The 15,385-nt window shown below is 48.6% G+C and overlaps 1 protein-coding gene across 17 annotated transcripts in view; it reads left to right on the plus strand.

The window, feature by feature from the left end:
- Nucleotides 1–15,385, plus strand: part of si:ch211-285f17.1 (sickle tail protein homolog) — a 72,684-nt gene that overhangs the window by 46,969 nt on the left and 10,330 nt on the right. For 11 of the 17 annotated variants that reach the window (XM_057012376.1, XM_057012378.1, XM_057012380.1 and 8 more), the window contains 6 exons: nt 5,564–5,759; nt 8,125–8,323; nt 8,996–9,089; nt 11,989–12,782; nt 13,790–13,894; nt 14,253–14,302. In XM_057012376.1, coding sequence (XP_056868356.1) covers nt 5,564–5,759; nt 8,125–8,323; nt 8,996–9,089; nt 11,989–12,782; nt 13,790–13,894; nt 14,253–14,302 — 1,438 coding nt within the window. Of the gene's footprint in view, nt 1–417; nt 573–4,915; nt 5,000–5,563; nt 5,760–6,607; nt 6,775–8,124; nt 8,324–8,995; nt 9,090–11,988; nt 12,783–13,789; nt 13,895–14,252; nt 14,303–15,385 lie in introns of those variants that run through there. The other 6 variants (XM_057012387.1, XM_057012388.1, XM_057012383.1 and 3 more) reach the window with 5 other exon arrangements.

Consider the following 15,385-nt stretch of genomic DNA (forward strand, 5'->3'; position numbering starts at 1 on the left):
GTCATCAAATGCTGAGTGTGCATGTCTCTCCGCTGGGACGTGATTGGGCCTGTCAGATTCTATATGTTGCACGTTCTAACCATCCTGTCTTAGGATCCCTGTGTCAAAGATGGCAGCTGGTGCTGGGCAGGGATTAGTGCGAGAGACAGAATGTACCTTTTTAATTCCGTTTTACATTTCTACCCTCATGCACATGGAAAGTCTGGATGTCCCTCGCACTCTAGCACAATCTCTGCTCGACACGATGCAAAAAGCAGACGTACAAACAATAGCTTTCCCCCTGGCAGTCTGCCGGGCCTGGATTGCGCATGTTTTTGTTGTGCTTGTTTGACACTTTAGGACATGCGTGACTTGTGTGTGTGTGTGTGTGTGTGTGTGTGTGTGAGCATTGGATGGAAGGGTATCCGCTGTAAAGTCCAAGAGAAAGGGAAGCTAGCAGGACGGGCAGTAGTGCAGAACAAGTGCTGCAAGGGCTGAAATAACAGTGGAGGAAGCGAGCGCGTTTCCCTTCGACCAGGGTGTTTCCAGTCTTGCATAGAAGTCGCTGCTGGAGGGAGATCGCCATGGATATGGTAAAAAGCTCCATTTATCGATCGAATCGCTTGTTGAGCAGAAACTATTGCGAGTAAAAGCAGAATTTGAGGCCTCGTGTAGTCGTGAAGGAACTGCTTGTGCAACGGCGGCCCACAGTTGACTTATTTTGTGACCCCGCTCGCTCGCTCGGATGACGGGCTGATGTCTGCCGACGATAACCGCGGCAGACCCGCGGAAGTGCGGGCGAAATCAATCGGACGGGTTTAGCACGATTGTTTGAAATGTCGCGGAAGTGGCGGAAGAGATAGCTATCTCGCCTCCTCCCCCCCTCATGCACTTTATTTGCGCTCTGACAGATCTGCCTGATTGTATTTTACTTGCCAATGAGGTGGCGGCGGTGGCGGCGGCCCCGGCTCCTGCTCTGTGGAGCACAGGTCCTGAACGTATGCCTCACCTCCGTCGGCGGCTTTGACCGGGGATGCCACGGTGTCGTCTGCCGTTATCGCACCAATTAACGAGCGAGCCCATCGCTGAAAGGTCATCGGAGGATTTAAATGAAGGGATTAGAAGAGGAATGCATGGGAGGAGGGAGGGGCAGCGGGATGCGGCGGCAATGAATGAGAATGGATGACTAGGGGATTTCAGTGTAATGTCATTAAGGCTGGGGGAGACAAAGGATGATGGTCTGTCCGCAGACAGCATACGGACGGAGTGCTGAATGCTTGATTGACGGGGGCTTTATTCTTCAAAACTGTGGTTTCAGTCCGGTGCAGGTGTTTTTAATGAACTCGCGTCGATTTCTGCCCCCGTTCTGAACTTCCATCTGCATATTTCAAACTTTAAAAAAAAAGGGGGGGGAGGTGGGGTTGCCCAAGGACACAAATAACATAAATTATGCCAAACAACCGAGAAGCTCTGTGGAATATTCCAGTTCGGGAATCACTAAATAAGTCAGGAGAAGCATCTTACTCACAAACACACGTCACCTGAAGGTTACTGGCTCAAATCCCCAGTGTTAGGGAGCTTGTTTAGGAAAAGTGGTAAACTTACCTCTAAGCACTAACCGGGCGTGCACGGTAGCGGTGCTCATTTCTTATGGTTTAAATGCAAAGAACACAGATAGAAGTAAAGACAAAGATGCATGTTCTCTAATTACAGGTTGTTCCCACCAGGGCGGCATACAAATGAATATTTAAGTGGGACCTTGTGCTGAAAACACTGGCGTTTGTTTTCATAGCCATACGAGGTGTTCCCTCCCCTCTTTCATGCCAGGAAAGACGATGGGTGGGTGAAACTCGCTTCTCCAGTTTCCCCCGTTGAAGTGGTGACACATGATGGCAGGTGCAGGTGAATATGGAGGTGAATATGGAAGCTGCTGGCGTCTTATCCTGACTCGCTAAAAATGGCTCCTTCGTGGTGCCGCACCATCGGCGTGGGCCACCAGCTGCTTTTGGTGCAGGTGCATGCGCATTGGGAGCATTCAAATCCATTAAACCCCCTTGTTTTCTGTTATCTACAAGAAAAAGCTCCGTTACATTGGGAATAACACATCCTTGTTTCCCACAATTGTCTAGACACCTGTGACGTAAATGACATATATGGCTGACAAATGCACACATCTGTGAGGTGGCTGTTGCAGCCCAAGGAAGAATCAATCAATCAATCAATCAATCTTTATTTATATAGCGTCTTATACAATCAAAATTGTTTCAAGGCGCTTTCCAGAATCCCAGGGCCTGACCCCAGACAAGCAACAGTGGCAAGGAAAAACTCCCCTTTAACAGGAAGAAACCTTGAGCAGGACCAGGCTCATGTAGGGGGACCCTCCTGCTGATGGCCGGCTGGGTAAAGAGAGAGGAGAAGGGGGAGGACAGGTAGAGGATAGGATAGGTAGGAGAGGAGAGGAGAGGAGAGGGGTAGAGGAGAGGAGAAGTAGAGTGAAGGGGAGGTAGAGGAGAGGAGAAGGAGGAGGAGGGGAAAGAGGAGAGGAAAGGAGAGGAGAGGAGAGGAAAGGAGAGGAGAGGAGAGGAGAGGAGAGGAGAGGAGAGGAGAGGCACAGAGCACAGAAACACACACAAAAAATAGAAGAAAAAGAAGTTCAGGCTGAGTACCGAGAATGCTATGGTAACGCCGACTGTCTCCGTTATGTAAGAAAATAGGGACCAATCAGGCGTCTGTGTAGGCTGCCAGCGCTGCCATTGTTATTAACCGTTGCAATTGACTCTAATTGCCCTCTTTGGCTCTAAACGAGCGTCTGTCTGTCGGAGTCTGAGTTGAACACATGATAGAACTTAACTGATATAACTGAATCATATAACCCCAGTTTGCGACAGGGCCAGCAGGCTCTCCTGCTGTCCGTGCATTATTTGGTGACGCTGGTGCGTCTCAGGGAAGAGGCGCGGCCTCGGATTTGATCGCGGAGCCATTATTCCTCCAGGAGCACTGTTGCATAAACGCGTTCAGGATGTCCTGGGTTCGGGTCAGATTTTCTGGAACAATGGCCTGACTCACTCATGCATACACCCTGCCTCCCTTTGTATCCCGCTTTCTCCGTTTCAAGCGCACATGCATGCACAACGCAGGCAGCAGAATTCTGATCTTCTTAATCGCTCTTTGAAAGCGTCGTGGTTCTCCTGATTCTCTCTGCCAGCCGCCCTGCAGAACTCGAGCAACTCTGATATATATTTAAATGCTTGCAGATCTCAGGGAGCACTTTTGCCGCCTGTCTAATGTGTCCCGGCGTAAAAATCTGATATCGGCCTCTCTGTTCCACATCCATCATCGCTGTCAGGGCAAATGTGGTGGATGGAGCGAGTCGCTGCTGAAAGAGCAGAATCAGAGGCCCGGTTCTGACCGAAGTGTGGGTAATCAGCGGTGTGGAGCCGGCCGTCGGAGGGGAGCGGGGCGAAATGAGGTTTTTGCGGCACTAATCAGCGGTCGGCCAGCGGTTTGTCGAAGCTGAGGAAGTGGTTAGCTGTGACAGGAAGCGGTTTTTTGTCTGGCTTTTTTACAGCCCGTGTAGCTGCTGCCAACCTTTGGAGCCGATGTCTCATTTGTTCAATGTGAAGCGGTGGACCTAATGACTGCTTTTATTTGTGCTTCCTTTTTCTTCTCAGGTTCTTCGACACCTGTCATGTTCTATAATATTCTCCTCACATTTGGCAAACCTTGAAGCAACACATTTGAGCGCATTTAGTCAGTCAGTGCGTGTTTAGTCATTATAGCAGCGAATCTTAGTGCTGAATTTTTAATGTCATATTCCGTTTCTGCGGCACATTGCTGCTTTAATTATGTAATTTGTATCGTTGTGTAAAGACAGTTTTGTGGCTTTATTTGCTATCATATTTGCAAGTTTGCTACAATGTGATAAGAAACAGGAAGCATCAACCCTTATTGCATTTTTTTAATCAAATTATCCGCTGTGAAACTCAGAATTATTATTGCTAATTTACTAGAGTGGGAGAATATTATGGGAATATGATTATTTCATATAATTATCTTCAAAAGATGCGAAGCAAAGTGATTATTTCAATTAGTTTTAGAAAATAGATGATGAAATATTAAAGTCTTACTACGCAGGCCGTCTTGGACGGGGAAAATATCTTAAAACTTACAAAACATGCCATAAACTTTATTGGCGGTGTACAAAAGCCCTCCTGGCTGACGTCCAGTGACGCTCTGTAAGTGTGTGTGTGTGTGTGTGTGTGGGGGGGGGCTTTGAACCCTAAGCAACATCTACTCTTTGTTTAACTACTGCTTATGACATGTTTATGACACCTTACCATTATCACAGCTACATATACGTACAATATAGCCTGCAGCTATAACTAATGTACATACCTGCATGGACGCGACCTTGGCGTTCATCTGGAACGCTGTAAGCTTCTCAATCGAACTTAACTCGGAACAAAACATATAGCACCTAGCTGGGTCCATCCGCGCCTTCCTCCAGAAGCACCCTCGATTGAGTGCAACAAGGTGGCGTCTGAGGAGACAGGATGGGGGGCGTGGGGACCCGTTTGGACCCTCCACTGCTCATAAATCATTCAGCGTCCAGATTAAATTCCCTGGCACATGTCTGGTTTCAGATGACCAGTCAACTGGAGGAACCTGGCGCTATTAAAGGCGGCGCTAAGCATGTATGAACAGTATCAGGGGACGTTATGGCTAAAGCAATAATGGCAGGAAATACTTCATCACAATGTGTGTAACCACAGGAAGGATGGGGATCCAGCCTGTTGGAAAAGCCATCTTCAGTTGTTTTCTACTTCTCTGTGACTGGCTTCCACCATTTTGGTAGCAGGCCTTCTTCCATTCTTCCCTCCCCCTGGCACCTCTTAACCATTTGCTCTGTGTTTTCCCTTCTTTTCCCTTCTCTCACCAGTCTTTTCAGGGCATGCTCTCCTCCCTTCACTCTGAGCTTGACATTCAGAGGTACTTGATGAGAATCCGATTGCCCCACAGAGTTAGTCAGCCTTTTCTTTATCTTATCTGCATCGCCCTGGTATGTGTGTGGTCACATTTGCATGCGCTCTGACAGCTGCGTGTCCGCTGCACTTTTTTCACGCTGTCAGATCTCACTCGGGTGAGTCGTCGAACCGGTTTGTGCAGCGGAACCTCCTCCAATTGTCAGAAGAAGCTAATAAAAGTGCTTAAATTCTTGGTCCATCTGCACACGCAGGAGTGCGAGGAGCAGAGCCTGCATGGGGGTGTGTTTGGGAAAGAAGAGCCCACTGTTCCCAGGCATTTCGGCTGTAGCCCAACCTCATCCCTGTGGAGCAGATCCCCTTACAGCACCGCACAATAGCTTAATGGACTCACACATTAGTCTAAAAGGCTGCTTCAGGTGCTTCCTGTTACACCATCACCTAATTCTGCATTTTGGATCGAGGCTAAATATTGAGTGCAGTGAGACACAATAGCATGTGATTAAAAGAAGGATGTGCAGTGTTTTCTTCTAATCTGACAAGAGTTTAACAAAATGGCTTCCCGTGTCGTCCCAAAGTAACTTGTCTTCCTTCACCCCCAGAGCAGAAGCCCGAAGCACGGCCCCAGCCCTCAGTCCAGCGTCGCTGACCAGGTCGACCACCTCTCTCTGGCCTCCCTGGATTCCCTGGACACCATGTCTGAGGCCGACACGCCCACAGGTTTCACCCGCGGCAGCCGGGTCCGCGCTAGCCTGCCAGTGGTTCGATCGACCAACCAGACGAAGGACCGCTCTCTCGGTATGACCTCCACTCACCTCAGCGTGTTCTCGAGAAAGACCATCTGATTTAGCAGTGTGAATAATCAGTTTCAGCGGCGCAGGAAGTAGCTTTACGCCGTGACCCGACGACTTCCTCGATACCTCTGACCCCAAAAATACAGTGTTGCTCTCAAACACGGGCAAACTTTTTTTAATGTTTATCATTAGTAGAAGTGTTTGTCTGGCGGGAGGAAGGACGCCCGTCAGGGTGATGTGTTGAAAACACAGCAAGTCATGTGACCTTGGCATCGTCCTGACTTGAACGAGTCTGTGCCTAGAAACAGAAAAATGACAGCGTGGCCACAACATCCTGAAAAAATACCAAAATGAAACTGCTGCATGTGTACTGAAGAAGGTATTTAGTGATTAAATTACACAGTGCAGTTTTATATTTTTGTTTTAACTTAATTTTAAGTGTCTCTGAGAGAGGAGTTCATTTCTGTCCTTAACTCTGTAACTCTCACTGCATCTGTCTCCGGGCTCTTTGCTCTTCCTCAGCTCACAGCTCCGCTGTAATTAGAAGCCATTTCCTCTGTAGTGAAAGATTAGCTCGTCCATCCACGATGTGGCGTGGTGTTGTTGATGGGGTGGGGGAGGGTTATCCAAACACGCCGCGCTCAACTTGCATGCATGCACAAAAAAAGGGGGAAAAAAAAAACCCTGGAAAAATCCGAATTGCAGGGTTCAGTTTTTTGAGAAGTACGTGTTGCTGCACATGCCGGAGCACACACTCAAACACGCCCCCGGTTTGAAAAAAACATCAGGACAAAGCATTATGACAGTGGGGGGTGATGCTGAAAGGGGAGGAGGAAAAAAAAGGGGGGCACCTCTTAACTACAGTGTCCCTCCCACAGTCACACACAAACACAAAGGCACGCACTTTTTCTGGGTCCCAACGGACAGTTGGGGCTTCTTGTCGGGGGCTCCGTGTCTCCTGCTCGCGCCGTGGTCTCCAGAGCCTCCTCAGACGACAGGAAATCCTTAAAACCCCTGATGTGAGTATCAGATTTGATCTAAAAAGCGGGGTTAAGCGTGTCGGATGGGATGCTTCTGACGCGTTTGGTTGTTTTCATACGTTATCCGACGCAGAACGATAACGACGGAGCATGTTTGCTGTGAATGGGGGGCACCCGCGGGCTGCAACAGTGCGCCCATTTGTTCTGGAGGCTCTGCGACCATTTGCTCCCCGTGCTCAGGAATGCCTGCTCCGCCTCGTAAGAACTCTAACTTTGTTGCAGGAAGTAAAGTCAGATGTTAAAGACTCCAGATCTCTGCCCTTTGTCACCAAACACCCAGGCACCTGGAAGAAAACAAGTCAACTGTTAACCCTCCCGGGGGGGGGGGGGGTGGTGGAGGGGGAGAGTTTGTTAAACTGTGACTACTTAGACCCAGACAGAGCAATGATGGACTCAGCAAATTTGGCTTCCTGGATTTGCCCTCGCGCCGTCTCGTGGAGCGTGCAGGGTCTTGTATAATATTTCACCAACATCTGGTAGCTTTTACTGGCTCTGCCCTTTTATGGTTATTCACCAGCTGAAACCAAACTCTCCCTCTTCAAAGCCAGCTGCTGGCAGGACACAAAGGTTCAAAAATGAAAACCATATCTTTTGTCTCAGCCGTGTAATGCAATAAATGTCTCGGGAATTTTACCAACTTTTTAATTTCACCTCTTTGTTGTCTTTATTGGCTCTGGGTGAGCATTCCTGAAACCGGTACCATACTATTGGGAGCGTTGAATTACAGGCCAGATCTGATTTTTTTTCCCCCTTCCCTGGCATTGTTTAGACAAGTGCGGGGTTGGTGTTTCCATAAATTTTGCTGCGGATGCATGTGTTGTTTTTTTTTAACCGGCACTGTTCAGGGGGGGTTCAGGGGTTTGTCTTTTGGAGGCAGAGTTGTCCACTTCTGACCAGCTTCTGCTCTCATGTTGGACCACTGTTTAAGAGTGGAAGGCAGAAAAGGAGAAAATCAACTGGTTTTCGCGTCGTCACCTCACAGAAGTCTGAGTTTTTTACGTTTTGATCCTCAAACCTTGCCTGTGTCTATGCACCACACGTGTTTTCAGAGGTCAGGAATGGTGCATTTGGAATTCATTAATTTTTATCAGGTGTTAGCGGTTTTTAAAGTTTTACTCCTACGTGTTAGCACCCTTCGGCGTGATAGTGAAAGGGCCCCTCCCCCCCTTTTATTACAGAGAATATCCAGGTCAGGCTAAACAACAGCCACCCAGATTTAATCGCCCTCGATTACAACAACAACATGGTTTGGAGGCGCAAACAACCCCTGCCTGAACTGGAGATTACGTAATCCACCTGTCAGTTGAAGAATCCTTTGTTTGCTTGCAGGTGTTCTGTACTTGCAGTACGCAGACGAGACCAAACAGATCCGCATGCCCAACGAGATCACCAGCGTCGACACTGTCAGAGCCCTGTTTGTTAGTGCCTTCCCGCAGCACCTCACCATGAAGATGCTGGAGTCCCCCAGCGTGGCCGTCTACGTCAAGGATGACATGAGGAACATGTACTACGAGCTCAACGACGTCCGGTGAGGGGCACTTTTGCTGCGACAGCCCTTTTATTGAGCACTTCCTGTCTGATTTCCTTCACACAGGGGAGCGGAAACCGGTTTGATTTCCTCGCATTGAAGCAGAAATAGTTCGGGTTCACGCCTCTTATATAAACACAAAACATTTAGGACTTTAACAACTTGAGTTTGTTGAAATCTGTTTCCGAAGCAAACACGCCTGCTGCTGCTTTTCGGTGCTTTTATGTTGCCAAATGGATATTTACTCACATTTCATATTAATTACACGTCAGGTTCTTGGCACCTACGTAGAAAAATATTTATCTTAATTACATAAGATACTTTGCCCTGGCGTCCCTGGACGTCCTCCCTGGGCCGGTGTGTACTTTGTGACACTTTATGAGGGCTGTAAAAAATTGTCTTGTGATTTCATGTGGTTAGCACCGGTGCCCTTTGAGCTACGCCACAGTTTGAGAGCGGCTGAAGGAAGGGCTGAGGTTTGCTCTGCTCGTCTGGGGTTTAAAGTTGGAGATTTAAAGGCATGTCGTACGGCAGCGGTCTGTCAGAGCCTCTTTTGGGGCATGGGCCCACGGCGGGGCGCCTGAGGAGAACCAGGCTGAGGAGGAACCGTCCGCTGTCGGACAGCGATATCTGGGCCGCCTACTTACCCGTGCTGCCCCCTTTCACTTCCAGGAGCATTACGGATCACTCCTGCCTGAAGGTCTACAACAAAGACCCGGCACAGGCGTTCAGCCACGGGCCGAGACCCGCCAACGGCGATGCCAGGGTGAGTACTCCACACACATGCAAATGGCCTCATTAACAGCTGAAGGACAGACAGCAAACTGTGAGCCCGGCCTCCAAGTCCTGCCACTCTCACATCCTATTTGTAGGAAGGAATGCCCCCCCCACCTCTTAATCTGTGCCGCGGGGGTCTTATATTGTTCTCTCAGGGGACCCGCCTGTGGACTCTGGTTTGGCTTGCAAAGCAGACAAATAAGCTCAATATTCCTTCCGTCTCCTTCCCCCGGTGTCGTCCCAAATCTCTTTCGTTGTTCTTCTTCCACCTTTTCTGTCCCTGCGGATGTAACCAAACTAAACCTCCGAAGAGGCACTTCCTGAGGCGCTTCCCCTCAAATCCACCTCTCTAATCCCCCTGACCCTTTACCTAACCCACCCCCACCTCTCCGCCCGGCTGCAGGTTTAACTGTGTCAACCTCTGCCGTCACATGTGGCATTTCAGCTGTAAATGATCCATTTCAATGGATTTTAATTTCAGAGATCTGTTGATGTGACTTCAGGGCCCTTCATAAACACATTGTGTTCTCTGCTGGCACCTCTTTTTTTCCTGTTGTTTTCTGCCCAACAAATATAGAAATATGCTGTGCGTACCATGCAGAGAATTTCTATCGCGTGAGCTCTAGTGGAATTTCACAAAGGCTTTTGTGCAAACACGGCAGAGGATTTGAAGCCAAACAACCAAGAAGAATTGCCGTCATTTTGTTGATGTTTAACCAAGCGGCTGTGGAAAAGTGCAGGGCGTGGCGGCGCGGCCGGTTTAGGATTGGGGTGAAATAAAAAGGGTTTCTGGTGCTGATACTGTGGCGCGTTGCCCTTTCCTGGCGAGCACGTTGCCAGGTTTTAACAGCCAGACTCACAAACAGAGGGCTCATTTGTAAGCGCCGTTCTTCTCGGCAGCTGCGAAGCGGGCCGTGCATTTTTCTTTTAAAGACTTCTCGAGAGAAACAAAGGAGCCTTTATGGTTTTCTCCTCCTTTTTTCAGTTTAATTATGAAATAAAACCCCCTGCCTCTCCAAGCAAAAGAGGCAAATACTACAACTCAACGAGGCGTACACCTGTTCAAACACACACAGGGGGTGATGAAGGGTAGCTGGGTTATTAGTGGTCCTGTTTCTAGCAGGAATGTCGGGCTTCAGGATTAGGCGGCGTCATCTGTTATCACCCCTGTGATTGATCAGTGATTGTGTGTTCACGGCACAATCAAGCTAATCTGGTGTCAATAATTGATTGAACAAGAACAGCTCATGCGCAGTAGATGACTGTGCAGAAAAAGTTAGGTGTTTTTTAGCTTCTTGCTTGTAAAACCTTCCTGCCAGCAAGTTTAATCTGATGAAAAAGGAAATAGTTTGGGAATAATCTGTCCCCTGTCAGGGATGCCGCACAAAGCAGTGCTTTGTATTCATAGAAAAGTCAATACTGGCTGACAAAAGGGATATCATGTACACAGGGCTGCAGATGATATTTTGGAAACACATTAGCTACCCTCTACTCTCCTCTGTGCAATGTACATAATTTAGTATTTGCTAAATGTGATGCATTGATTGTTTGTTGTTTTTCCTTTATTTTGCCTCCAACTCCAACAATTTGTCTGCAGGTTATATATAGGGTGTGAGCATTTTCAGGATAATTGAAGAACGGTTACCCTGCCAAAGGCACAACATCTGTTTGGCATTGTCAGGTTGATGCATTTGGGGCTAAATTGCACTTATAAGGCTCTGCTGCCGCCGGCAAAGCACTCAGGAACGCTCGCCTCACTTCAGAGAAATTCCTGTGCAAGAAGGCAACTTTTCTTTCTGCATCTGGAATCTGGAAACTTTGATAGTGAAAGTCATCAGGCTCTCGTTACTGTCTGGAACGGCTGTAAATCCGGTTGTCGGGTCAGCTCTGCTGCTGCCATGTTTACAGCCTGCGTGCTGTTTCTCGACCAGGAAATGCTTCTTTTTCTTGAACACGGGAACACCTTTTAGTGTGTTTTCTTATGCAGATATTCGCCGTGAGTCAGCGCTAAGATAAGAACAATAGCTTATACAAATAAAGAGTTAAACAGAACAAAGGATTTTCATTTAACCTTGCGAGAGACACTCCTCAAAACACTGCTGTCAGACATGTGAACATTGCATGAAAACATACAGGAAGTGGAGGTGATTGATGGAGGTGATCTTTGGTGATTGATCAGCACATGAATGTCACAAGCAGCATCAGACACACCTGGACAGTTTGTGCAGCGCCGGCTTGAGAAAAAGCTTGAGTCAAACCATTGGGCAGCCATTGTGTCTGTAAAGTACTGTAAAGATTAGGTAGCCAATTAAAGGAAACCATTTTCTTGTCCAGTTCTCCTGGATTTGAACTCCCAATGCAGTTTAATTGCTCGTATAAACCTGAATTTCACTTTATCTCAGTGTTCTTCACTTATTTTAAATCAAAATAAACAGTATTTAAGGTGCAGCAAGAAGGTTGAACAATCCAGGAAATCAGTTGAAATGTGTAAACACCGACAAAAGCCGCGCCAACAGCTCTTTGAGCCTTGTGGTGAAAAACGCTGACGCGCCCCAGTGTTTGAAAAATAAGAGTGTAAACCGAGTTAGATGGATGTTTCTTCTTTCAAGGGCAAGCTCCGTCCAGAACTGCAGGATGTAATCATGCTTTTATAATCAGCCTTTAGAGCGATGCCGTTCCTCGCTCTCTGGCATCAGTCAGAAAAAGTCCCTGTTTCAACCTCATGTCATCCAAAAGTTTGCTGCTGGCCGTGTCTCATATCTGTTAGTGATATCTTGACCAGCTCCCCCGATTCTTCCTGAGAGGGGCTTTGGAAAGGCACCTTTGTCGAACCGGCTGTCTTTAATTGCTTTTTATGGTCCCTATTTTGAAGTTTTGTCCTTTCCCAGATGCACGGCGAGATGCTGCACGGCGGCCGTGATAATGCCCACCCCCTGAGACAGCATCCCATTGGCCCGCCGCTCCACCACTCCGTTCAGGGAACCATGCCGGCTGCTTCGAACTCAATGCCGCCGTCTCCCTCGAGGATCCCCTTCAGTCCCAGGCAGGGCTCCGCACCCAGCAGCTCCACTGTCCCGCGGGAGAGAGTGTCCACCGCCAACCCCGCCGCCCGCTCTAACTCGCCCTGTCCCAGCGCCATCCTGGAGCGACGGGACGTCAAACCGGATGAGGACATGAGCAATAAAAGCCACAGTCTAGCCAGGGGGAACGAGGGCTTGTATGCAGACCCGTACTTGCTCCAGGAGGGAAGGCTGAGCATGGCTAGTTCCCACGGAGCACACCCCAACGATGGGCCAGAACACGGACTAGGTGGATTCCATCGTGCCTCCATTCGTTCCACGAGCTCTTACGGCGGGCCCAGCCCCACGGACTCCATCGATCACCCTTCTCTGTACAGGCAGAAGTCCAGAAACAGCCAGCTGCCAACTCTGGGTTCCAAAACCCCTCCGCCGTCCCCTCACCGCATGGCTGAGGTACGGATGATTGACATGCACGGCGGGCCTCCGCACGGCCTGCCCCCCCACGGTGTTCCGATAGAGAGGAGCTCGCCGGTGCGTCAGTCCTTCAGGAAGGAGGAAGTGGCGGGGACTAAACCTCGCCACAGCGTGGGATCGCCGGTGATCGCTGACCTGCAGGGTCACCTGCAGGGGCCCATCCCAGCTCCCAGCGACCACCAGACACGGTAAGAGGCGGCAGAGCAGATGTTCTGCTGCTGATATCATAGGACTGTTTCAATTAGGATAACGTCATTGCATGGAAGCATGGACTAACCTTGCATCCTGGTGTCACCCTAACCAGCTTGGTCTTCTGTTCCATCCTCTCAGAGTATAACCCGTTCACTGTCTTGAGCATCAGGAAACATCGTTTCTGCTCGTCCGACTGTTATTTTTTCGCGTGTTTTCAACCCGTCGGGCATTTATAGACCAGCCGACACCGTGAAACAGGATAGCAGCAGGACGCTGGAGTTTCCCCCCACTGTGTATTTTTTCTCCATTACGCCGTGGCTGTTGTTCCATCAACAAATTCCACAGCCGAGCCCGTTCCAATTGGACACAGCAGCAGTCAGCAGAGAGAGATTTGTCTATTGTGACTGCGAGCGTGAAAACACAGACATCTACGTATGCATTCAGTGCAGAACTAAAGCAAATGAAGAGGAAATAAAGCAGCAGATAACTCAATCTAGGAGTCCGGGAACAGGGGATTTCGGTGGGAAAACACTCTCTGAAACTTTCAAAATAAAGGTTTGACTGTTTGGTCTCCTGGGTGTAGCTTAGCTGTCCATGGCTGGCCACATCTCCTTCCTCAAGCAAAAAAAAAAGCATTTTCCACCCTCAACGCTCATTATCTCCCCTGGTAACGGTGTTTCTAAAGGCGATGTAATTTCCCAACATCCTTTCAATGCTTCTGCCACGCACTCCTGTTATTTAAGGCGCAATGTGCCCAGAACACCTCCTGCGTATGTCATAGGGCTCTTTTTTCCCCCATACATCTTCTATATTCTGTTTGGACTCGAGCTGTTTTGCGGTGAAAACAGTCAAATCCTGTTGCTTTCGGACACAATTACAAGATATATACATATATATATATGCTATTAAAATCTATAATTCTTCCCCTCAGCCCCATTCAGTTAGCTTCCTGATACCCAGCAGGCTTTAGTGTTGAAAGTAGCATTTTCTGATGTTTCTGCAGAGAGCGAATGAAGGCAATGGAGCAACAGATTGCCAGCTTGACTGGTCTTGTTCAGCATGCACTTTTAAAGGGGTCAAACGCTAGTGGCAACAAGGAGCCCGCAAGGTAAGCGACTGCAGTACGGGGCCGAGTGAGGCGTCGGAGGGAACAATCGATGAATTCTTTAATGATCGAGTAACGATTATCTGGCTGCAGCGGCTGTTTGCATTTCCCCAGGAGACCCTTTTGTAATGTTTGCCTGGCAGCTAAACGCCTGCGACTGCAGTGACTTTATACGTTTCTGTGCCACATTGAGGGCCGATGAAGCTCATTAACATCATTAACATCATTTTAATCTCTCTGTCAGTCTCTCCCATCGATCTCTGTCGTAATGATGTTTGTTCTTACTAACGTGGGATTTTGTAAAGGGGTCTAGAATGCTCATGAACCTTTGCACTTAAGAGTTTTTCCCCACTGGCTGCAGTGAAAGACCACCGAAGACTGCGTCTCCGGCCCACAGCGCCAACACCTCAGGTTGGTTCATTTCATTTCTTATTTCCTGTAAACGTGAGTGTGAGTGCTGCGGCGTCCTGCGCTGACAAGCCCACGCGTCGCCGTCAGTCAAATGGTCTTCAGCGAGCACCGCTGGAGGGAGAAAGAACAGAAAAGTCTGGGTTCTCTGTCTGTCATCAGTCTATAGTTCTGTAACCCCCCACCCACCCCCCACCGCCCATATGTCTAGTCTAACAGGAGATAAGAGATGAACACCAGTAGCGCTAGCACGAGCTCCTCAAAGGGCCGTTTGAAACCAGACACTATTAATTTCAAAACCCTTCCAGGATGGTTCGATGATTAAATCTCAGCTCAGCAGCTGCCTGAATTTGATTTGATGATGAGATCTACACACTCACCAGCAGTCGGGGGGGGGGGGGGGTAAAAGAATTACACTCATGAATCTTCCTACATTCCTGCAATCTCAGCTCGTAGCATTTGGTGAAGATTTGCTCGTCATGTCGCGTCAAATGAGAGAAACTCGGGAGGGGGTGGCATTTTACCTCGCACATACTTTACACTGACAGCCCAAAGCCTGCACTTACCATGACTGACGCGCGCTCCCGAAACACCGCCGTCAGCATCCCTTCTAACCTGTACTTCAGGTCTAGGCAGCTGTCAAGGACCGTGTCAGAAAGGTTTTGGGATTAGGAAAACAAAGGTTTGTCTTGAGAGATGGCGAGCTGGGGCTTAGCATGCTCGCTGAACGTTCCCTGAACTGTTGTGAGGTTCCCATTACACTCGCATGTAAAAGGACAGCTTCCCACGTCCTCAGAAGTCCGTTCAATTCACGATGGTCGTTGTTCATAATTAAGTGAAACGGCTGAAGAATCAAGAAGAAGCTGTTTAAAATGCTCCGATTCTGATTTTCAGGTGAAAATAAAAGGTCACCCGAGTCAAAAAGCAGTGTTGAGTTTTTGAAAGTATTTAAACTGTTTAGGGAAGCGTACACAAGCTACAAATTTGAGCTCTCCCGGTTTCCATGGTTTCAATCATCTCTCCTCCGCCAGCTGCTGGGATAATGAAGTTAGTAGATGAAGCTGCAGAGAGTGCTGGTATATTTGT

Source organism: Takifugu flavidus, chromosome 17, assembly GCF_003711565.1.
Source record: "Takifugu flavidus isolate HTHZ2018 chromosome 17, ASM371156v2, whole genome shotgun sequence".
Taxonomy (NCBI): domain Eukaryota; kingdom Metazoa; phylum Chordata; class Actinopteri; order Tetraodontiformes; family Tetraodontidae; genus Takifugu; species Takifugu flavidus.